General features: G+C 39.9%; 1 protein-coding gene across 2 annotated transcripts in view; it reads right to left on the reverse strand.

Moving 5' to 3' along the window:
• Positions 1-25477, reverse strand: part of fstl5 (follistatin-like 5) — a 149322-nt gene that overhangs the window by 104469 nt on the left and 19376 nt on the right. For both annotated transcript variants that reach the window (XM_031866964.1, XM_031866963.1), the window contains exon 3: positions 19231-19261. In XM_031866964.1, the coding sequence (XP_031722824.1) occupies positions 19231-19261 (31 nt within the window). The remainder of the gene's footprint in view (positions 1-19230; positions 19262-25477) is intronic.

Consider the following 25477-nt stretch of genomic DNA (forward strand, 5'->3'; position numbering starts at 1 on the left):
AAAATGAGGAGTTGTGCACAGCCATTCATTTATTGATGACCTATTACTTTTTCAGAGCATTGCGGAAATACACGATGCTCAGTGGTGAATGACAACCCGAAAGATGTTGTGTGAATTTTGAGCTGGAACTGTGCACTTGTAAACGCCTATCAGGAGCATTAATCATGATAGGGGTGGATTTGTTTCTGCTACTGCTCTGCTTAATTTGGTACAAGACAGGAGAAACAAACACGATGAAATATCACAGTATTATCTGTTTTAATACGATATGGTATATGAGATAAGATGTAGGCTGTGAAGGCTGTTGTGTAGTTCTGCTGCACACAACAGGGAAGTTCATTTTTACCCATTAAGAAATTGGAAACTGTTGGTAAAGTTTAAATGAGTTTTCAACCAGACTGCCGCTGATCCAAAAAAGCAACAGAAGATTAAAGTCTCAGTGAAACAGAAGCTAGAGCGTCTTTAGCTTCTGTTCTGGGACGTATTTTCCAAAGAAACGCAATATTTGAGCAGTGAACATTCACAATAGGATTGAAAATCGAATCGTTCGCATTCGATTGGACCGCTAAAAAGTGTGAGCTTAGAATGTAGTCCGATACGGTGGTAGAGAGGACTGTGGCTCACACACACCTCACTTGCCACTAAAAGTTGAAGATCGATTGTTGGATGGATAGATGTCACGATGTTATTGGTTTAAATTGGTTGGTACGAGCTTAGGTAAACACAATTCATATTTTTGGGGAATTAAAGAGATGACCTACCATGATCATTTATTATGTAAAATGAATATAAGATAGTAAAATAACAGCATTCTTCACATTACTCACTAACATTCAAATATAATCATTGAATTCAATTCACAGTAAAATGCCAACATTTAGTCAGAGCATGTAAGCAACACCAAGGTGCCGACATAAGTGACTCCAGCACATAATTTGAAGGGCATCATGCTTCGAAGCGTGCATAATGAGGTGAACGCTCTCTAAAAGGATAACAGACGTACTTGGACACGGCCGACATAATCAGATTTTGCCTGATATCAAACAGAATTGTCGACTTGTTTCTATGCGGTCAGATCTGACTCAATATTAAGGAATGCACACAAGGATTCACAAACGTGTTTTTTGATTTATATAGAAATGACTCGCTCCACAAAAATATTATTTATAAAAATGATGTGGATTTTGTTTACATATATATATATATATATATATATATATATATATATATATATATATATATAATGATATGAACTTTTGTGTGCAACGAAAAATATGTTTGGAGAATCATCTATGTGTATTACAAAATACATTTGTGAATCCTTCTGTGTGCATTCATTAATATTGAGAGTGATCTGACCCGTTATGTTTCCATCTTCAGTCTGACATTGCCTCTTTGATTTATTATTACTCCTCGGTTCAAGCGCACAGCTGACAACCGTTGACAATGGCTAGACGATGGCATTAGTCCCGCCCATAGTGCAGATTGGCTAAGTGTTCGTGGCCCCAAGGCGCTCATTGGCTCGTACACTTTTTTATCAACAAACCGCTGTTTCATGTCACGCTGCCGAATCGGTCAAATCAGACTTGATGGAGTCATGGACGGTCTGTACCCAGGCACAATCAGATTGTCATTGCAGATGGATTAAAGCCTTGCCTTCACAGCAAAAGACAAAAAGCATTATAATGGAAACTCTTTGTAAAACCATTCAAGCTGCCCTCTGACATCTCTTGCTGCATCTAAATGCTCAAAACCACTAATGACAACAAAACTTTAAATCCAAGGTCACTTACAGGGAAATACATGACATGTGACCAACACATCCTAAGTAGCCGACCCCTGTTAGCAGTGGGTTGCTCTAAAACGCCTGGAGAGAAACTTGGGGTTCAAGTGTCTCACTCAAGGACGTTTCAACATGCAGACAGTAGGAGGCGGGGCCACTGAACTACAGCCGCCCCACTTTAGCAATGCCCCAATGTTTTGAAGCACATTCACTCTTGGACGTGCATCTCTTTTTCAACAAGCTATACTGCAGGTCCTATTTCCGGCGGGGCTTTTTCCTCTTCTCTTCCTAACTAAGAAGGTTCGCCTGGTACACATCTGATGTTTTCCATTACAGCAGCTCAGAGTCCTGAGGGAGAGACCAGACTGTGGTAAACAACAGTCGGGAGCTCTAAGCTCACTCGGCACACCGAGTTAAGATGGCCCACAAGGCCCATGAACGAGTACAAGGGGATGCAAATCAGAAAAATACAACTACTAAAACAATGCTAAAACTTTACATGGCACACAAACAATGTCACATTCCCTTACACCGGCTGACACATTGCTCGTTTAACTTCTTTGAAAGTCACAGCAGATGTTGAGCAGGTACATAAGGGCCGTGTGCAGAGCTGCAAATACTGGAATACACAAGCATCTACAGTAGCAGCAGCAGTTAAGTGTATTTTTAGCAAAGCTGTTGTCATGCAAAGAAAAAGTTTAATGTATGCATTCGATCTGCCGCCACGTCGGGTTTTCTCCCACAGTGACTGAAATAAACTGTGACCATTAGCAGAGTCTCAGAAACAGCAAGCTCCCGAATGTTGCATATTTGTTGACCATGAATTAATTATTTGTGACATATTAATGGAGAATGAAATAAAATGTCTTGAAGCCTGATTCATTTTCACCCAGCTTGAGTTGTTATTTATGCACAACCTTGTAGATTTCATCTTAGACTTGCAATAAGGGAACAAGTTCTACCGAGAGGAACTTTAGTAGACCTGTAGCCATCAAAAAGTCTTTTGAATAACCAGACAATCCAGCCATAATAGATTTGTCACATGAAAATGTAAATGAGGTTGCAATGCATATAAGGGCGCGTCTATATTCGGCATCAGAATGAGTGGATTGTTGGACTCCGGTATCGCTGCTTGCAGCGTTGTCGGAGGCGTGCCTGTTCGGAGCTTGTGGCTGTTCACAACACGTGTCCGTTTGGAGCGAGCCGATTGCTTGGCCCCCCTAAATGCTGTTTGCAGTGTTCTAGAGAACCGTTCATTGATCATTGACATCAGGGAAGTGAAGAAGATTTTGTTTGTAGTATATCCAGCATCCAGCAGCAAAATTGAACTGCCGTTAAGGGCTGCCACCTTTTAGTCGATACGTTGAATAATCGATCGTTTTGGTCTTAGTCGACTAAGATTTCTTTAGTGGATGAGTCATTTTCTTATGCTTCGTTCATGCTAAATGACTTATTAAAATTAAATTGTAGAGATCTGTCGTATAAATCCACTGATCGATTAGCCGACAAAATCATAGTGTTAAGTCGACTAAGAATTTCTTTGGTCGAGGATGGCCTTACTGCTGTCAATGAGCACTATGCAGAGCCCTGAAGCTCTGTTCACGTTTATATTCAAAGTTTATTAACATTGAACGTGTCACATATCCTATTTGCAACAACTTCAACACTGCACGTCCTTGGGTCGCCAGCAATACACCCACCAAGTGTGCAGTAGATCGGATGAAAGGATCTTGAGATATGCGAAGGACACACACACACATACAGATAGATTCCTTGCTAAAATTGTTGTGGTATTAAAAGTCAGAAAAGCAGCGAGTTGTAGCTTCGTTATCCTTAGGCACACCAAGTCAAAGATCTCTGTCCTCAAGGAGCAGAACTGCTAAAATACCTTGTATCCATCAGCAACATTACGGAGGTGTCATGTTATCACCTGCTGAAATGCACCTCCTCTCCTTCCCACAACGTACCGTATATGCTAATTGCAGCACCGGGTAACACTTTTGCTCCTGGTGGCATGAACAACTCGTGAACATTTTATGAGAAGCTATTTGAGGCATAAGAGCTTTTTCAAACCTTTGGAGCAAAGTAACCCACTATGTTTAAAACATTGATGACTTCCCTTCCACCTCAATGAGTCCGTTCCATAGTCCTCCCTCTCAAATGCAAAGCACGGGGGAAGTCATAAGAAAATGTGTAATGGCATGTCTTATACTTAGCAAGTGCACACTTCTCTAGTGAATAGTAACTCATCATGTGACTGTAGGTGCATACATGTTATTTTAGCCCTATAGTTTCATACTGTAGCATGATGGGATCGGATAGTGTTTTGCTTTTAATCGATGTGGTCCTTCCTTTTGTCATTTTTGTTTTGTTTGATAATTGAACTGTACCAAACAGAGGCCAAAAACTAATTAATAAAAGAGAGGGCCTCTTCCTTTTTTAATGAAATCTGAGCTCTTGAAACCTTGCCAGCTCACCCTGCATCTCTGTTTACTAACTGAAAATGAATCGAAAGTCTTTGCATTCACATTTTCACACATTCACTTCTTATACAAGATGACTAAACAGTGAAATGCAATTTCCTCCTGAACAGTAAAACATGCCACAGTTAAAAAGTGCAAAGGTCAAAGTTACAACGTGCCGACAGGAGTAGCAGCACAAAATACTCCCGTGTGCCCCGAATTATCACATACAATGGAAATACGGCGAGGGGGAAATGTATTACATTTCTAAAAAAGACAGGAACATTTTCAGTTCAGGTAAAGGAGGCAGATAGCAGGGTGTTTACAACTGAACATCCATCTTGTAGCTCTCTACAAATGCGACTGACGGCACATGAATAGACTTTGCTGGGTGTTCGAGAAATCTAACACAACAACCAAATCAAGTCACGTCCAATTTATTCATAAAAAGCTGTCCGACACATTCATCACAAACTACTTTGCAGAGTAGGAAGGACACTGTAAATACAAATGAAAACTATATACTGCATGTGAAACGTTCTCCGGCTTATCAATGGTTCAAAAATATATTAATAGCCAAACCATGACTGTCCTCCACCGTGCCCATTAAAAGTACCCCACCAATCATTAAGGACGTTTTTATAATTTATTTTATTACAAATTTCAATCGGAACAAATTCACTTTTCACACTGATCCAAGAGGGAGAAGCATTATCTAAAGGTACTACATTTAGAACATTTATATTGCCTCCTGCCAACAGTAATGCGTTATTTTCGGCCTAAACATCATCTTCCCACGTTAAGGTCATGTGATGACAACTGAGACCAATTCATAATAACTGAGCAAACTTTGCTTCAATTTGCAGATAAAGACCATGAGAGATGGCTCAGAAAAGAAGTAGTGAGTGGACCTTACAGTCTTGTTTCTGTGACTCCTGGTTGGCAAAATACCAATTGTTTACTTGTATCTTCTTCTTTTTTTTAAATTAGCAAAGAGTAATGTAGGACATCGTGTCCACCTTAAAGGTTAGCCCACCTTAAGTGAGCCTAAGCTGAAGATGTGGATAACTTACACTTTCAATTCAATCAACAGATGGCACGCAAGACACATACATTGGATCCTTGGATCTTGAGGAGTTGCATTTATTCACCCGCTCTAGCTCATACTCTACTGAACTGCTACATTCACAGCTACCATAAACTTCATATTCATCGTAATACACGCTCGCCTTCTCTCTCTCCTGAGAGCACATTCTGTAGCGTTACTTGGTACCGACATATCAGTGCTGAATGGAGATGATATGCGGTAGTGGTGGCAGACTGGCAAGTGAATAAAATACCCATATATTGCTTTTGTAGCTGGAAGAAGACTAAACCAAAAGAACCCCAAACTGTGCAATACATCTCATCAATACAGTATCATAGAAAGCAGATGGTGTGTATTTAGGACAATATTGAAAAATAGTCCTAAAGAATCTGGTATAGGTGCTGCAGCTATTGATTATTTTACTATTCCAATTCTATCACATTTCTAGTCACATATCTCTCTATATGAAAAATTACTTTAAAAAAAGGTCTACTTATGGTCTACTATTATAATGGCATTATAATTTAAATGATCAGACTGTTATGTGTTCAAATTAAAATGTATATCTATTAATTAATTTTCAGGCATCTTGCTCGCTGCTCGTCTGTATGTCTCTTCTCTCTGCCGTGATGCTTGACTGAGACTGAGGCGGCACGAGTCATCCAAACTGATCCCATCATACATTGTAAGGGCACAAAACCCGCTGCAGAAGCTACTTCCACCATTACAAATAAAATAAAGTCTCATTTTATCAGTTGTGATGCCATAAATGTGTCTGCCTCGCTCTGTTTCTCTCCTTCAGGTGCATGCTGTCCAGAAGCAACACACAATAATACCTATCCAAACCAATGCCAATAGGTGTTTTGGGATTGCTTGTGACAGCTCTTGTGTACACCTTCAGTCGGCCTATTGTTGATTAGCGCCAACACAAACCTGGTGTGGACGGGTAGACGGGGGGGGGGATTAAAGAATTTGCATCGATGATTTGTATAATCGAGTTACTTGAGGAATTGTTTCAGCCTTACCCTGGTATACAGTAATACTGCCAAAGCCCAGCAGCTGTGCAGCTTAGCTTCCTGAGGGGTCATGCTTATGCCGAACTAGCATCTTGAACGGAAGCTCTTCACGGATAACGGTAGGCTGAAACTCTAACTACATGTGCGTTCTACAGTATCGAGACAAAAATGAACTGTAGAGGCGGCACTCCCCTGCTCTGAATATAAATGCATTTTAGTAGTGGCAGTAAATACACAGATAAAGTAGGAGCAACAGTTTTGTTTGTCCCCGGGATATCCGTCCAGCTGAGCATCTGTTTCCAGCAGCTGGGCTAACGTTAGCTACAGTCAACAACACATCACTCCATCATGTAGATCAGGTCTGCAGACTGTGAACTATAGACTATTTAAAACCAGTCAGACTGAAGTCTGTTGTAGCGAGATTGGGGTAACCTATTTTACATTTCTTCATTACAGGTTATTTACTGCTGAAGGCTACAGCAATTGTGATATTAATTGCTTATTTGATTGGCAACAGCGGCGCATGAATATGCTGCAGATTGTATCTATCAGTTGTGAAGTTTATTAGGCTGCCTCTCATCACTGTTGCATTTCTGCCTTCTTGGCCAACAAAATGTGGCGCTAATTGAATCTCTGAGTTATTTGTACGTTTACTTTCTTACAAATGTTGAAAGCTAACCCTAATTTAATTTGACTATAAAGCTGTGCCAGTTCAAAACGTGCCTGTTCAGAACGGGATGTGTGTCCCGTAGACACACATACAGACAGAGACAACTTCCATTTTAGTTAGATTAGAGTAGGGAATGGACAGATTTCAAATCTTGATGAACTGATTCAATACTGAATTTGGATGAACATCCAGACGAACCCAAAGCTGGTACTAATGCTGTATCCTATTTAGTGTATAAGCTATAATCTCTCTACCCTATCCCATTGTTAGCATGCAAAATACAATTCCTATTTTTCATACAATAATTCTGAACATCCACTGAGCTAGATGTTATTTTGTATTACTTTTAAGCTCTAGAAGAGGACACAATGTGGCCGAGATATCAGCTAATGGAAAAAATAAATCGACACTGCATATCAATCACTCTGATGTGCACCTGCTTTTATTGGGTTGCTTGTTACTTTCCCTTTTCAGTTTTTACAATACACTGTTAAAAAAGATAGTAAATTCAACACATAAATGTGCCTCAGCAGATGCTACAATATGTATTGTTATTATATGTATTCAATTGTTTTGTAAAGAAGACCTACTGTCGAGGTTGTATAACTTGAATAGATGGGATGTACAAATGCTTCAGTCATGATTAAAAAAAAGGAAACGAAATGTATTCAATTGCAGTAACAAGACCAAAAGAAATGTGTTACTTCCACCCTCTTACAGTATATGTGTGTGCTGGTCCCTGGCTGAGTGCATGTGCTAGAGAGTGGATATGAGAGCACCTGGCAGCCACTTGGCAACTTTCCGTCCCGTTTCATTCCCCCAGCTAATGACTGAACGTGGGCCTGGCTCCTCTCCTTCTGTCCACATCAGGATGCAGCACTGAGAGCGTTTCCTCCAACAACCCCATTTTTCAGAGACTGACGACTAATTGTAAGCACCCCACGCTTCTGCCATTACTGCCTCACATTACAGTGAGCTGTCTGGTTGGTTGGCAAACAGCAGAAAACCAGGTAGTTTCTCTTCTCCCATGTTTATGCTTCCTCTGATGAATATGTGTTAATGCATCGTTATTTTTTATCAAATATTAGTAATTAATAAATGAGTAATCTCTCACAGAAGTAAGGAGATTTTAACACAGAATTTAAGGAGTTAGGTTCGCATGGAGGATTTGGAGGATGTAGCTCTTTGGTTTACCTCTCAAATCAGAATTACGACACAATATAATGTTGGATGTGCAACAACTTGTCCTTTTCCACAGATTAACTTCAGTTAAGTGTCAGTTTAATGTAAAGTAGATTTGCAGCAATGATGTAGACCAGCTTTAGGATGACATTTTTTGAGGGAAGAAACGGACATACAGTATGTGCCAGTGGCGGAATGCTAATTGCAAACACACAAAGGGAATCTAAGCAAAGGCATATTTGTTTACACAATGAACAGGTTTAGTTTGAAATGTAATCTCTCCCCTCAAAGTAATTGCAACCTTCAATGTCTTTACGGACTCCACTCCGGATCTGTTGACAATATTTGACCACACAAATATTTTTCAGCAGAGGAACTCTTAAAAATTGAACCGACGACCCTGCCCTCCACTTAGCCTCTAATCAATTAGGAGGGATTATTTTATCTTTTTTCAATGAAATTCATATGGTTCTTTATCTCTGCCCTAGGTTATACAGCTGAAGAGAGACATCAAGGCTTTTGTTATATGGCCTCAGAGGGTTATACCGTTTAAACTCGATAGGGGACAATAGAGAAGAAAATCCAGAGTCCCCAAAAAACAGGACATGAACTGAATAGTAAAAGGATAAAAGCACACAATGCTCCTGTCTGACAAAAACACAACAGGAAAATAGATTTATTTTTTCATTTGCCATGATGAAACACTTAAAAGACCAGCTATGATTTCAGCACAAGAAAGAACATGAAGAAAACTAAAGTTGCAGTTTTGTTTATTCATTTTTTTTCCCACAACTGCAGCGATGAGCTAAACCCCTGCTGAGAACAAAACCATACAAGAAGACAAAAGTCTACTGTCAGTCAAATCATCTTTTTATATCGCTCTACATGCAAACCGTGCAACAAAAAAGCAGCTTTGCAAGCTAATCTTGCATCTGAGTGTGTTAGAGACACTAGGACCTTAGCTGTTCTAACTCATATGGTATGTTCATGCTTCCTAAATTTACAACAACAAGCCGTTTTAGATATTAAAGCTGTCGTCAACGCTGTGAGGCGATTTATGTCAAGCTCCTGGGAAAAGTTGGATAAGGTCTTCGGAGAATTCTTCAAGATTTTGTTTTTACTTGCTGCAAAACAGAGAAGTCACTTTAATTTTGGACAAAATGTAGAGTATAATAAAATGAAATATCTCTACGTGAACACTAAGTGCATCTCTCACTGAGGTATTTCATGTTTGGACACTGATGCGGTCCTGCCGTTCGGATTTAAAAAAAAAAAAATACAATAAAGTTAATCTTGGCTGAGAACAGAAACTGTCCTTCAAGGTACATTAATGTTCCTTCTTATGATTACTGTGTTGACCTTCAGAGGTGAAAAAATGCACTGCCATTGCCAAGCCTTCATCATTGTCCACTGTAAGTACCACGGGTTCAGGCAGATCACTAAGAAGTATTGATGAATCTCAATTAGATTTGTCTCACTCCATTTAATTCTACATGTTCGGAATATGGTTTGCCAAAAAATATAGGTATCAACATCCTGGGAGTCATTTATACGCTGAAGAGGACTGTTGGTGGTAATACTGTTGATCTTGCTAAGTGTGCAGCACGTCATGCTTCCTTTGGCACTCCTGATGATCATCATGACACCCATCACTCTCTTTTTTTATCCTTGTGCGTGTTATTATTTTCGAATAAGCAGTTTAACATTTTTTTTTGCGAGTTCATTAAGCATTCAAAGAGCTGAAAATAAATTGCATGCCATCACAGTACTACGTATATGTTAAGGCTCATAAAAGGCCCAGACCAGTCCATCAGTCAATGTTTACTAGCATTAGTAACCATCTCCAGGAGACAGACAAGTGGGAATTGAAACTTTTTGTGTCAGTTGACTAAAAATAAATGATGTAGCTCAGAAGGTTTTTGGTTTTCTGGAGAAAACGGTGAATTTCCTTCATCTGAACTGATAACAGGACTGAAGTCTGAAGCTCTTTCGGTTTTCAAAGACACCAACCTACACCAACATCACTCTTCCATTCATTTTCAGTAGAGCAGTTCCAAATTACTCTTCAAACTAGAGAGCGAAGGCAGTCAAACAGCTAACTTACCGTTGAAAATGTGTATCCAGGGATGAGCGCAGCAGAGCTATCCAATTTAATTGGCATTTAAAGAAACACCATTTGAACGATTAGTTTATTAAAGTCTGTGCCCAGGCAGGAAATATTTGATAGAGTACTAAACCGTGGTTCAGAGGATGCTGGTTTACATTTAATTAGGAACTGACTTCCACCTGGGACACCAGGGAAGTGCAGTTAATGAGCAGGTACAACTATGCTGAACTTCATCACACTATTAAAAAATCAAAAAAATGTCGGATGCACACTGAGCTTTGGGTGAACACATGAAACCCAGAGAAGATTGGGATAGTTAATTCAGTTAACAGGTGTATTTTGACTTGTCATAGAAGAAAACGCACAAGTATAACATTATTAATGATTGTAGCCTCTTCGACCGTAGCACCTGTCCTCAGAGACTATGAAGCTTTGGAGGAAACCATTGTGTTTCAACTGCAGGGACCAGGGTCTAAATTAGGTCCCCGGGACATTTTTCAGGGACATTTTATCCCCATAAAAAGGCATTGGTTGGGGGGATAGTAGTTTTTGAAAGTACAGGAACTTTGAGGGTGATGTTTGCGGGGATGACCATCGCTTATTAGTCAAAAACACACAAGTGCACGTATCGATTTAGAACCATTTTAGGACAAAATGTGAAGCTTTTTTTGTGTGTGATAACATTAGAAGTGATTGTTTCACGGCAGCTACGATCCGAAGCGCTAACAAATAATTATCAGACGAATAACAGATGATTATTCTGTTATTAACTGTGGAGACAGACGCACTTAGTTTCATTTTCCTCCTCTGCATTTTATTAATTACATCCAACATGCATCAGTAAATACTATGCAGCAGGAAATGCCGCCGCAGTGAGATAAAAAAAAATTGGATGACCTCAGTGCATGCATCAGCTTCCAACAGAATATCAGGAACTGAACTGGCCATGAAACTTGGCTGAATCCCAGAATATCGAACAACGCCATTCAACCATGACTCTTTTCTATATATCGATCTGACAGAACAGAGGACTCTATGAGAGAGAGAGGAGGCATGTGCTTTGTGGTGAATAGCGTTAATTTACTAATTTAAGGAGCTGATGGGTTTGCATTTCACTGGGGTTGTACCGTTACCTTGTACAGTTTCATGTGACAAATAAATTGATTGACAGAAGTCTCCATTTCTGAAGTGCTCCATTTTAAATTTTAATTACAGTAAATGCCCTTGTCCCATGTCATGTTGCTTTTTCATCCATCAGGGCACTAATTGGCCCCTTTTGTCTTCGCAGGTTTTTTAGACCGCTATAGAAACGCAGACAACAATGGACTGAAGGAACCTTTTCAGAATCAGAACCGTTTATTGCCATGGTATGTTGAACATACAAGGAATTTGACATGACGGAAGGTGCATAACATTTAACAACAATCAACAGTGCAAAGTAGAAACATATAAAAATTTACAGAAAAATATAAAATAAAGTGGAATATAAAATAAAGTGCACAAACGAACAGATAACAGGACTATAAACAAGTGAGATGTACAGTGGGTACGGAAAGTATTCAGACCCCTTTAATTTTTCACTATTTGTTTCATTGTAGCCATTTGCTAAAATCAAAAAAGTTAATTTTATTTCTCATTAATGTACACTCAGCACTCCATCTTGACAGAAAAAAAAACAGAAATGTAGAAATTTTTGCAAATTTATTAAAAAAGAAAAACTGAAATATCACATGGTCATAAGTATTCAGACCCTTTGCTCAGTATTGAGTAGAAGCACCCTTTTGAGCTAGTACAGCCATGAGTCTTCTTGGGAATGATGCAACAAGTTTTTCACACCTGGATTTGGGGATCCTCTGCCATTCTTCCTTGCAGATCCTCTCCAGTTCCGTCAGGTTGGATGGTGAACGTTGGTGGACAGCCATTTTCAGGTCTCTCCAGAGATGCTCAATTGGGTTTAGGTCAGGGCTCTGGCTGGGCCAGTCAAGAATGGTCACAGAGTTGTTCCGAAGCCACTCCTTTGTTATTTTAGCTGTGTGCTTAGGGTCATTGTCTTGTTGGAAGGTGAACCTTCGGCCCAGTCTGAGGTCCAGAGCACTCTGGAAGAGGTTTTCTTCCAGGATCTCTCTGTACTTGGCCGCATTCATCTTTCCTTCAATTGCAACCAGTCGTCCTGTCCCTGCAGCTGAGAAACACCCCCATAGCATGATGTTGCCACCACCATGTTTCACTGTTGGGATTGTATTGGGCAGGTGATGAGCAGTGCCTGGTTTTCTCCACACATACCACTTAGAATTAACGCCAAAAAGTTCAATCTTGGTCTCATCAGACCAGAGCATCTTATTTCTCATAGTCTGTGCGGGCTATGCGGGCTTTCATACGTCTTGCACTGAGGAGAGGCTTCCGTCGGGCCACTCTGCCATAAAGCCTGACTGGTGGAGGGCTGCAGTGATAGTTGACTTTGTGGAACTTTCTCCCATCTCCCTACTGCATCTCTGGAGCTCAGCCACAGTGATCTTTGGGTTCTTCTTTACCTCTCTCACCAAGGCTCTTCTTCCACGATTGCTCAGTTTGGCTGGACGGACAGGTCTAGGAAGAGTTCTGGTCGTCCCAAACTTCTTCCATTTAAGGATTATGGAGGCCACTGTGCTCTTAGGAACCTTGAGTGCTGCAGAAATTCTTTTGTAACCTTGGCCAGATCTGTGCCTTGCCACAATTCTGTCTCTGAGCTCCTTGGGCAGTTCCTTCGACCTCATGATTCTCATTTGCTCTGACATGCACTGTGAGCTGTAAGGTCTTATATAGACAGGTGTGTGCCGTTCCTAATCAAGTCCAATCAGTTTATTTAAACACAGCTGGACTCCAATGAAGGAGTAGAACCATCTCAAGGAGGATCAGAAGAAATGGACAGCATGTGAGTTAAATATGAGTGTCACAGCAAAGGGTCTCAATACTTATGACCATGTGATATTTCAGTTTTTCTTTTTCAATAAATTTGCAAAAATTTCTACATTTCTGTTTTTTTCTGTCAAGATGGGGTGCTGAGTGTACATTAATGAGAAATAAAATGAACTTTTTTGATTTTAGCAAATGGCTGCAATGAAACAAAGAGTGAAAAATTTAAAGGGGTCTGAATACTTTCCGTACCCACTTAAGTGTGGTGTAAAAGTGTCGAGTGTAATAGAAGGGATGTGCAGGGGAGTGACCGGTTTTAGTTCCTTGACTAAAATTACCAAGAAATTCTTGATGGAAACGTGGCTTTTGGTCAAGATGTGCTAAACCGTTAAAACCAGCATGCACAACACCAGCGAAAATAAATTGAATGGAGACATTATCAATGTTAGTAGTGACAGCTGCGTTAGTCAAACCATCCACAGGACAGAAGGAACTCTTAGGAGCTCTTAGTTGTATCTGGTATGAGTCAGTTCATCCAGATGCAGACTTGAAATGGAAACCTATCTTGTCACACTTAGGGAGTCTTAGAGAACTACCCACTGGATGAAGGCATTTGCGTACATTTGCAAACTTGCTTTATTGATTACCTCACAGGATGGCTGATGCAATGCTACTGAGTGTATTCTGGATCATTTAACATGTTGTAGAAATGTGTGGGCTGTTGCCTTGGAAGTGTGTTGCTGCTAAAATGTGAAATGCTGCATTGTGAACACTTCAGCTACCAAGGTGCGTTCAGGGATGGTGGGCGAGGGTAATCTTTTTTTTAATTTATTTTTTAAATGGAGGGTAACGTAAGGTATTGTATCATTCCTTCAATAAAAATATGTATCCCAAAAAAAGAGAATTGGAGAAAGTTGAGTTAACAACCAAATCTATTGTGATGTTAATCTTTTTGCGGGTGTGTTTTTCACATCGCTGTCAGGTCATATTGCGATCAGATAATTTAAGAGATATCCAGCCAAGGATTTGAACCGTCATCTACAAAAAATATGAGCAATAATTTAAAACTGAGCGTGGAGACCTGCAGTGAAAGCACCGCCTAATGCTCTCTGAAGTGCAGTGTGACCATGAAAGGTATAGCCGGCTTTCTGCCCGCAGGAGGTCACAGAGTTGTACTGTACAGTATTTAGGCCAGACACAACTGTCCTCTTATGGCTTAGTGGGTCAAGGAGCATAAGTGGGTGTAAAATTAGCCAGAGAACTCCTGTGGGAGTTCAAAAGGAAAATCCTATAGGCTTTTTTTACTTGGCAACTCATCTAAGTCTGTCAATGGTGCTCGCATATGGTGCAGTGCAGTCTCACAGCCTCTCTTAAAAAAAATGACTTCTCTCCACGCCCAGAAGAAAAAGACTGCTCACTCTGCGAAACCACAGTTACTTGATCAAGACTCACCGTATGAAAGACATTGCAAATTAAATTGTAGCAAAACAGTGAAAGGCTAGGTGTAACAACGGGGAGTCTTCCAATAATTCTGAGTGAGAAAAAGTGCAGTGCAACACAGCATTCAGCGCTCTGTGATGAGTTATTAAAAGTGTAACCCGGGCCCAGGGGGTGGTGTGTAATTTTAGAATTAATATACAATTTAGAGCTTGGTGTTTGCAGCATCTGAATTATTCAAATGTGGCTCATCTACAGGCTTGGGTCTGGTGGGGGCGAGGCAGCTGTTATGCATACAAATTGATATATTATGTCAGTAAATGAAAGAATGGAAGACGGCATAGATTACAGAAACATAAACATTGGTGCTAGGCAACAAAATAAGATGCTTGCTCTTCTGCAGAGTTCAGACCTGAAAGGCTGTACCATATTATTATTGGGGAAAGTCGAGGGAGTTTGATTGTTATTTGAGACTGATATCGCAGTCTGTCCGCGGGGGGAATCTTTCTTCAGTGGCCTTATTTACATACATGAAGAAGTCTGCACCGGTTACCCAATGGACCTTTGCGTGTTCATGCATGTCCTCCAGTTATGAAAATTTTGATTAAAATGCTGGATTCCTCCAGTATTAAAATTAACTTCTGGCTCACCAAGAATTATAGGTGTATTCAAAATATCAACAAAATCATATAGCGAGGCACCAATAGCAGTATTGGGAATCGTGTCCAATACTGTGCTCATGTACTCGTACTTTTTAAACTACTCTGAGACAACCACACCCACTATCCCTGTACATCAACATGACTACAAGAACATTGGTGACTACCATACTCTGTCAGGTTTCCGCTAGTGTATTGAAAGCCCGGGCATAACATCAGCGAGTGTCTGTTAGAGAGAGAAAGAGTGTGTGTGTGTGTGTGTGTGTGTGTGTGACGACGAGTATGAAATGAACAGTTATAGCTGTGAATGTAGCAGTGTGTGTACAGTTTATTTATCGGTGAATAAATGCTACAACTCCTCGAAACCCAAGCCAAGTTCCCGTGCATTGCTTGCTACCAAACCACCAAAGTCAAACAACAAAATAAAAAACCCTGACAAAAGTGGGAAAAAAAGCTGTTTTATGTAAATAATGTCAGCAAAGCATTTGAGTGATATTCATAACTTTAGTTTTACTCAAGATTTATAAATGGTAAAGATTTTAGCATCTTTAACCTGATATAGGCAGAACATAAACATTGTGTCATATGTTGAAATAACAGGGGTTTGCTACACTGAATATGGGCTGTAAACACCAGCGATAACGGCAGACTCTCTTGTTTGCACACCATACCAGGTCATCCTTCATAGCAGTGTTGCCATCGCTGACATTATTTAGATGTAATGAGGAAGGCAAGATTATCTCCATCAGATATTTATGGCTAAATCAGTCTATTTATTCCGTAAAATTGCATTTCACCAGCGGCCCAAGGTCTTGCTGCAGCCTGCATAACAAGCCCGGTTAGTGTGGCACACGCTCGTTCTGGGACTCCAATTACAGAGCATCCTGCAAAACGGCTGGCATTTGTCCGTCTTTGTCTCCTCCGTGCTGACATTCAGTTAGAGTTTATAGGGCGCTGCATTCCCCCGATCTATAATTATTTTTTTGTTTTCTCATCCACATTAAATGTGAGAATATAATATCCGTCCATCCGTTTTGTAAACTGCTCATCCTCTTCAGGGTCGCAGCACACATTAAGTGAAATATCGGGGCAGGGTAGTCCCTGGCCAGGTTGCCGGTCCATCACAGGCCAAGGAATATTACAGTCTCAGACAATTGAACACATTCAATTATGTGTGTTTGAGTACGGAACAAGACCGAGAGGAAATACACCACCCAAATAAAACAGACTATCTGGTCGAACTGGTTTTGATTTTAAGGGAGCAACGTATGTTAAAATCTTTTAAAATAGCTTCTTAAAAGATATTAGACTTGTGGAGTTGCTTTATGTTAGGCAGAACCATAACGAATGTACGCTGCTGGAGTTTTGAAACACAAATTAAACCTCTACCTTTTCTCCACCGGGAATTCTTTTGCAACTTTTCTCTCCTGTGTCTCCCCTCAGTTTGGCTTGCTAGATGTCCATTCCAAAGGTAGATGGTGACACAGCTTGTAAAATCGACGTTTTAACGCTAAATTGACCTCAGTTGCGTAATAATGAGAAGCCTCCAATGTACGGGGTTGATGCTTGAATTATTTATGGTTTTCTCTACAGTTCGCTTGCCTTCTCGTTATCGGGGCTGGAAATGAGTTTGCTGAAATCTGGCCAAAGTGAGATTTCCCCTCTCGGCTTACGTCGCGCATTAAAGTGAATCACAGCAGACAGCTGGGGCCGCCCTTTATGGTAATACACCCTCTACAATTACTGCTTCGACCTTCCCTGGTGAAGAAAAATAGGGAGACGTCCATTTAGCGGCCCTTTCAGACACTTAGTGGCAGGCGAGTCGGACAGAAAGATCACCTTTGCCTGACATTGACTCTTGTTTAGAGGAGACAGGGAAGACATTAGAAAGGTGACAGGTTGACAGATGAGATGCACCTGTCAAACAGCAAGAGAACCATGGTGCATGAATGCGTCCACACCTGCTTTGTACCACACCGGTAGATGAAGCTGGTTGGGGATAATGGAGCCAGCTGCAGCTGATGGTCATGACCATTAATGATTAATCTATCTATTGATTATGTTTTAAAGTATTAAATTGTTTAGAATAATAACAACATCACAGTTGTTTTCCAAGGTGACATTTTGAAATAACTTTAAATTTGTCAAACCAACAGCCCAAAAAATGATATTCAACTTTACAATGATTTAAAATAAAGAAAAGTCAAACACTTCACATATTTGGGAGCTTGGAATGAAACACTTTTTTAGATTTTGAGAACTAGTGTGAAGAGATTTTCACTGTAGATGTAAATTATAGCTAACACAATAATTAATTCTGGGTTTCCGCCAGTGTACTGCAAGCCCCTAAATTGACTCCCCGCCGGGCCTAAGCAACGGGGAATTATGTATGTTTAAGATGTGTTTTGTTAACTAGAATGTGTTATACTCAGTGCGTAGGCTGTGTGCAAGTGTCAAAAGGGAGAGAGACTGTGTGTGTGTGTGTGTATGTGTGACTGACAGTAAATATGAAGTTGACAGTAACATTATATCTGTATAGCTGTATGTGTAAGTTCAGACCGTGGTGAATAAATGCTGCCCTATAATGCTGTTACCCTGTAACTGTCTGTAACCTGTAACCCTGTAAGTAGTGAATTCAAGAAGTGTCCTGAGAAAATTGAAGTCAAGTAATCATTCTGATTCATTTTTATCGGTTAAAAGGTTAATGCAAAACTCTTAACACATAGCTTGTACTGAGGAAAATATTAGTGTACACAGTATAACTACAGTAACTACCTACTACAACTATAAATTGACTAATTACTGAGATATTAATAATATACATTTACAAAGATCCAAAGCACAAAACCTTATTTTAGACTTTACACACAGAAGTATATTGCACAAAACCGCTATCATCACTTATGTGATGCCGTCTTTTTACTGCATTTATTTGCTTTTTCTCTCTTTATTCTTTTATTTGTATTATTTGCATCGATTTGTTTTGTTTTACTGTTTGATCAGTGTTTAAATCTTGCAAAGTTTGTCTTGCTTTTGTTTGGCCCACTGTTCGGCTTTCTGTTGTTATAATGTGTTGTATCATGCTTTGGCTTAGCTTTGTCTGTCAAAGTACTCCGTGAACTTTGTTTTTAAAGGTGCTCTATAAATAAAATCATTGTTATTAACTGAGATATACTGTATATCTGGCAACTACACTGCTGCTAAACTGATACAAAAAATGCTGTGGGAAGAGAAGGTAGACACGAATGTCCTTCACAGCTTCATGTAAAATACATTGTTGAGGTCCGATCTCTCCCCCCTTTTTTTTCCACTTGTTTCACCACTGGCCGTACTGAAGTTGAAGAGAGGATACGATATTGATATTGAGGTCTTGGGCGGCTTCAACCACAACAATCTGTTGAAGCTTTTTCATGACTCAAGCATGTTACAGCACAACACATTTGTATCTATAAACTACCATTTGTCCTCGTGTGTCAGTGGCTATTTGATTCCACCTTAAGAAGCTTGCATTGTGCTTTTTTCATCAAGCGTTTATAAGTAAAGTGAAAACCAGCAGAGACCACCATGGCAAATGTTTACAGCACGGTTGGTTGACTGTGGTTAAAATATCTGCTGAGATCGTCGCATTTAGCGGGAAAAAAAGAAAATGATAGCGTGTTGTGCTCCCTAATGTGTTTCCTAAAGTGGATATTATTTGGTTAACGGTGCTCTCTGTAACCGGTGGTTTCTGTTGCTTTCTATTTAAGAAGAAAACCTGCATGAATCATTTAAAACATGGGTAGTCCAAATGATACTAGAGCAGATGTGCTTGAGCCATGCCGTGGCCTCCATCACACAACAACCCTATACGGCGAACGTGCATGATGTACAACGTTGGTTCTGTAAATTGCATTAGGAGAGTTAGGAAGAGGAGGAAATGAGAGACGGAAACTCACCCTTTATCCTCAAGCTATCAGGGATCCCATCCTGCAGGAACAAGAGCAGAAAGAAAAGAGGAGAAGAGATCAGAGTTAAGATAAAATACAAGATCACTGCATCAACAACATGTTTCCATTTAGCTGAGGTAGTGAAATCGTTGCCGATTGTACCACAGAAATTGTATTTTATACACTACTTAGAACGATCGGTGTTCAACGGAGATCATATGTCAGTGCTGGCATGACATTAGAGTCAAAGGCTTTCACTCTGAGAGCAAGAACTTGTCTGACTCAATGTAGTGTCGTCTGTTTGAATGGAGACTAATGATGCACTCACGAGTTAGATATTAACATGCCATTACCGTAAGTGGTAATTTGCCTCATTTACATGCACAATGATGATCCTTTCAACTGGTCTTTTTTTTTTCTTTTTCTTTGGCATTAACATATAATTGTGTGCATTAACACTTTTGTTTGTGTTAATGCACAAAAAGAGAGAGATATATAAATAAAGAATAGAAGGGCGAGCAGGTTAATGATGATTATCTAAGGTTAAGTGAAAAGCAGCATTTCTCACATTAGGAATATTCTAGGATATTTTCAGTTTATTTCATTATTTTGTATGCAACCTTTTCTCCTGCAAATGATATATTTTTTTCATATTCCCCACTCCTATATCTTATCATAGCAATCCATGGAACTCAAACATGATAGTTTCCTTTAGGATCTGCTATCTAACTCATCCTTTTCACTTTCTTTTTCTATGCCTTCTGAGGCTTCTTGCACCACTTTTTTGCACAAATTTGCAGTTTCATTTTTTTTTCTCACCGACCAAAAAAAGAAAGAAATAATGGAAATCACAGTGTAGAAGCACATAAAGAAGAGCAAATAACCATGACCACTTGAGTAGGTGCACTATAAAGTCAGCTGCATTTGGAGCATGCATATTGATGCCGGTTGTAGAAAACGCTGTTATCTGGGCTATTATTCTGAGTAGCCGCTCTCCACAAAACCATGAATACTAAACAAAGAAAGAGGCATTAATATTTGATTTCTCTACAGTGAAATCTGCATAGCTCATCTTTCTTGTTCTTGTACGGAACATTCAAACTTGAGCACGGTGGTGTTCTAGAGAAGATGCATTATGCAACAGGTCTACGGTCAATAATGAACAGTGGTCCGTGACTACTTACGGAAAATAGCAGATTACTTAAACCCTGGGTTTGCAAGGAACAGTATTTTCTTCTTTAAACATGTATGGATAATAATATATTATTATTACATAAAAGTATCCAAGAGATCTGACTCAAAACATATATATATATGTTATTCTAGTCAATTAATGAATCTATTCATGTCATTTCATCACGTAGACAAAGCTTATATGGAAGCAGTTTACATGTTGACTGTAGCCAATGTTGTGTTAGTCATACTATAGAATGATTTAATACTTGTGTATAATGAATGACACAGAACTTTTCTTTTTAATTATATCCTGAATTTCAATCTCAATATTGGTCTAAAAACATTATTTTTAAACACAATTTGATTAATTTCTTATATCGTTCAGCTCTAGTTGCGACAATTCTCTAATTGATTTATCTCTCAATTACCTTTTCAATAGATGGATTGATTGATTGTCTTCTAATTGGACATTTTGAACAATGTAGAAAAGACAAAATCACCAAAGTCCTACATTTGAGAAGATTGACATTTGAAGGTTTATTTTCCTCATTTTTGATTGATAAATTACTTCAGCAGGTAATAGATTGTAGCAGATTGTTTGATAAATAGTTTCATCAACTCATAAATTAATCAACTTTCCGTTTCAGCACTAAAATGATTAAAAGACGATTAATAGCAGTCGTATATGTTTGGAATGACCCCCTTCATATTCAGAGGCAAACCAGTCACAGCTATTGAACGTCGAATGACATTAATGTCCGGAAAAATCCCTACAGGTGAAAAGACACTACTTCCCCGGCTTTACCATAAGCTTACTTAAAAAATAAGTTGAAAAAATATTATGGAACTAAAAAGACAACCAAGTTAAACATCATGACAAGATAATGATCATCTTTCGCGATGTCTTACAAAATATTGTTTCCTAGTAATCACAAAAAGCACCTATGGCTCCCTGACATTCTTCGTATCCCTCTTCCCTCTGGAGGAGGTGACATTCAGAATTGCACTACAGGTAGGCAAGATGTCAAATGGGGCCTATTTGCATATGGCAGACAGTGTTCACACTTCATTTGTTTGAAGAGAGTGATTTCCCCAGGGCCACTGGCGGGCCTGTCTCTGCTGCCCCGAGACTCTGGGGACGATGAAGCACCCAGCTGAACAACCTGAGGTTCATCTGACCCTGTCACAGCTGGCTGGCTGACCGCCCACATCTTTCTCTTGCTTTATCTCTCACCCGCCCTCCCTCCACTGCCCTCCTCCTTTTCCTCTCCTTCTCCTACTTCAGATCCCACATCCCTCACTCCTCCACACCATCCACTTCCAAGTACAAATCAACTTGAAACATATAACTGCAAATTGCAACATGCCTGTATGACAAGAGAGTTGAATTTACAGTAAGACGGCCGATCAGCAAGGCTGAATCTATCTGTAAGTTCATACCGATAGATGGTGGGAAAACTACACAGCTCCCTCATTTCATTTCAATGTGACAGGTGCTGATGCGGAGGACTCTGGACCAAAAATTGTAAAACCAAAGACATGGAAAAGCAGGTTCCAAGTAGATTACTTTGTAATGTGAACACAGTTATGCTGCCGTTTACTTCACAATCATTAAAAAAAGTTACATTGGTTTTAAAATCCTTACTCATAGAATGGCAGAGTTTTAAAGTCTAAAGTTCTTATCAGACAGACAGTGAAAGTCAAAATATTGCATTAATTAAACACATCTTGAAAGCTTGTAAATATCCAGGCATTCGTAGCTATACCTACGAGAAATAATGCTCCGTAAATCGTAGATATCCCACGAAATGATGTCAAATATTATCCAGGTATTAGCAGATATAAAGAAGTATAAAGACTGCAAAAGCACAGACGGGGCAGGGGGGAGGAGAGGTAGATGGGTCCAACAACCAGCGGTTCTTTCAGCCAGGAGACAGCTGTTCGTTCCCCGATGTGAAACGAGAAGTCAACGATGAGTTATTTATCATGTACAGTAACTTGCGTAATGTAGGTTTTTAACTAAGTAGTTTCCTGTGAAGACAGAAGTTGATTTTGATGTTTGCATGTAACGAGCAGACATTTGCCCGTGTTAATGACTTTCATAGGGGAAACACACAAAAAAAGACGAGATACTTTTTGCAAGATATCATACGAACCGTTGTATGAGCACGCGTTGAAATATAAATCTGCAGACAACCTCCCATTTTACTTTGAATGCTGTTTTTCATCCAGCACATGTACCCAATAGGAGTTGTGCGTTGTTGGCAACACACGCATACCAATGCAGACCCTTTCATTGACCAACAAAAGTCATCATATTAACAACAAGAATCAAATAGTAACCAGACAATTAAGAGCAGAAAATAAGCAGCAGAAAAGACTTGAACAGTTTGACACCAGCATGGACATCTTGTTATTGTTGCAGCAGATTGGCTCCATTCAGCGTCTGCTTCATCAGCCCCTGTGGAGACTTTACGGAAGCTGGTTACCTCAGCCTCCGGCTGGCTGCCATTTGAAAGTAGACAGCTCATCAAGATGACTGACAAGGTTTGGGGCTAACACTGACCAGCTGAGGAGGAGGAGGAGGAGGAGGAGGGTGGAAGTAATGCTGACAGTCACATTTGAGCCAAACATTGTCTATTGCAGCTTTAACTGGAACTACTGTACATTAAGCTCTTGTGAATTTTACGATTTATTCTTGTTATTTCTCCCATTCCATGTCTCTTTATCTCAATCTCATTTGCCCGGCCCCCTCCCACTCATTCTCTCATTCTCTCTCTCTCTCATTCTCTCTCGCTCTCATTCTCTCTTTCTCTCTCTCTCTCTCTCTCTCTCTCTCTCTCTCTCATCCCCTGTTAATCTAGATTTGCCATGTGGCCAAGCCAGTGCTGGATGGATGGGGCTCTTCACACAGTTGCCCTTGCCTCCATTTTGTTTGTCCTGACATAACAGCTTGATGTCAGAGGGACAAACTCACAGAAATCGCTTTTGTCCCTCGTGCGGAGCAAGTCTAGCCGCTGCTATTACACAGCCAGTCTCTCCATCACTCTTACGGTGAAACTCGTCGTGAAAGACCTCGACTGTATGAAATCAAATCTCAATGTAATAGAAGCTACAGAGCAGTAACTTTAAAGTGGTTTTCCCAAAACGATGAATTATAATTAGGACTGGATTCTGGTGGCCGAGATCTGTGTCCTTTTCCCGACCCCATGCGGAGGATTTCACAGTGAATTTACGGGTAGACCATGTGACCAGCTGTTTATGGCCGAGTGCCTCCTCGTGATTGAAGTCTTTGTGAGGAAAGCTTATAAAAGGTTGTGTACGATCCCGTTACCCTTGTCAAGCACTGTCCTTCAAAGAGAAGGAAAAGGCATCGCATTAACACGGCCACTGGCGGATCACAGCTTGTGGCAGTGAGCTCAAAGGACGATCGGCACATTTTGTGCAGATGTGGAAAATGCACTCAAGGAATTATGTCATTTAGAAAAAGTTGAGTAAAAATCTGAGCTGTAAGCCATGTTCTGAAACTTGCCGTTGTTTTTCTACAATCTGTGGATATCTAATTTTAAAAACAACTATTATTTAATGTTGCTCATTTAACTGTATTGACAAGTGGATGACCCGAGCTTCTCAGCAATCCAGCCGACAGGCAGCGGCGAAGATTCTCTTAAGCAACAAAAAGGCTGATGACATATTTTGGGCAATGTGGCCATTTTTCACCAAACCGCTGTAAATTTCCACAGCCCTCTTGTGACAGAGGATAGATGAGCGGAGTTTACCTCTGTCCTCTCGCAGGATGGATTGTAATGGTATGCAGATGCTGTAATGACATTCCTCTGCGATGTAATCACAGTGGTAGTAGGCACATTCATTTCATTCGAGTGGAAGAGCACATACATCATTTTTGTAGCTTCTCGTCAACTTCCCGCTACTTGTGGACGTACATTACTTTAATTATTCTGGTTCCAAACCAGGCTAATAGAAGGGCACAAAAGTCAAAATGAACTGTTTGAATGTAATGCATTATTTACACAACCTTCAAAATCAAACCTTCATATGATTTTTAAACAGAAGATGTTTTTTAAACTTAAAAAATGGAAGGAATTATGTTTTTGAGGCAAACTCTGAAACTGTAGATTCGCCATAGTTTGAAATAAAATTCTAGTAGCAAGACACTTCAAATCAGTTACACTTCGTGGTATCGAAGGGCTCAATCTATACCCAAAATCCTACACCCAAAGGTATGAACACAAGAGACAGAAACATTTTATCCACCAGACTCAAAAACATTGAATTCACAAGATGAAACCGTGAGATGATGAAATCTAGAAAGCGCATTTGTTTTCTGGATCCTAAGCACAGGATATTTCAGATCTGGAGCTGTAATGAAAAGTATTAACACAAAAATGGTGAACTGCCACACTGTACACAGAGATGAGGTAGAAAAACAGTGATCTGGCCCTTTAAGACCATCCAGGCAGTTTGTCTCTCTCACTTCCCTTTGGTATAAAGCATCCCAGTCTGGCAGAAGTCCTATCTCTGCAGTTTACCGTGATCATATTACAGGATTCTTTGGGTATTGAAGTTTATATCTCTTCACTTCCTTTACACACACCATTTCCAGAGTAGCTGTGGACGGAAAGAAGCAGACCTCTCACATAGCTGATCTGTGCAGTCTACGTGTTTGGAAAGCATCTCTCTAAATAAATCTTGTTATAAAGGTCAAAATGTGTTTGACCACTGTGTAGATTCAACAGCTTTCCATCGCTCCCGGCTCCTCGCTCAACTCCGCTACAGTCCAGCGACGCTCCTACCCATCTGTTTCCTCCGTATCCCTCTCCATCTCGCTCTCCATCTCTCAGCCCACTCACCCTTCACTACCACTGTCTTTGCTTTTCATTCCCAAGCAGACGTGACTAAAGCTGGCCGGAACACATTCTAAATGCAATATTTAGTCTGAAGATGACAGATTGCTTTAAAATAAAAGCACTTATTGTCACTGCTAATTTTTTTATCTTGGATTTTATAGAGAGGAGAAGTGTTTACTAGTGAACAAAATTTGAAAAGGAGGCTTATGGTA

The sequence above is a fragment of the Anarrhichthys ocellatus genome, unplaced genomic scaffold (genome assembly GCF_004355925.1).
Source record: "Anarrhichthys ocellatus isolate YVR2014 unplaced genomic scaffold, GSC_Weel_1.0 scaffold37, whole genome shotgun sequence".
In the NCBI taxonomy this organism is placed as follows: Eukaryota; Metazoa; Chordata; class Actinopteri; order Perciformes; family Anarhichadidae; genus Anarrhichthys; species Anarrhichthys ocellatus.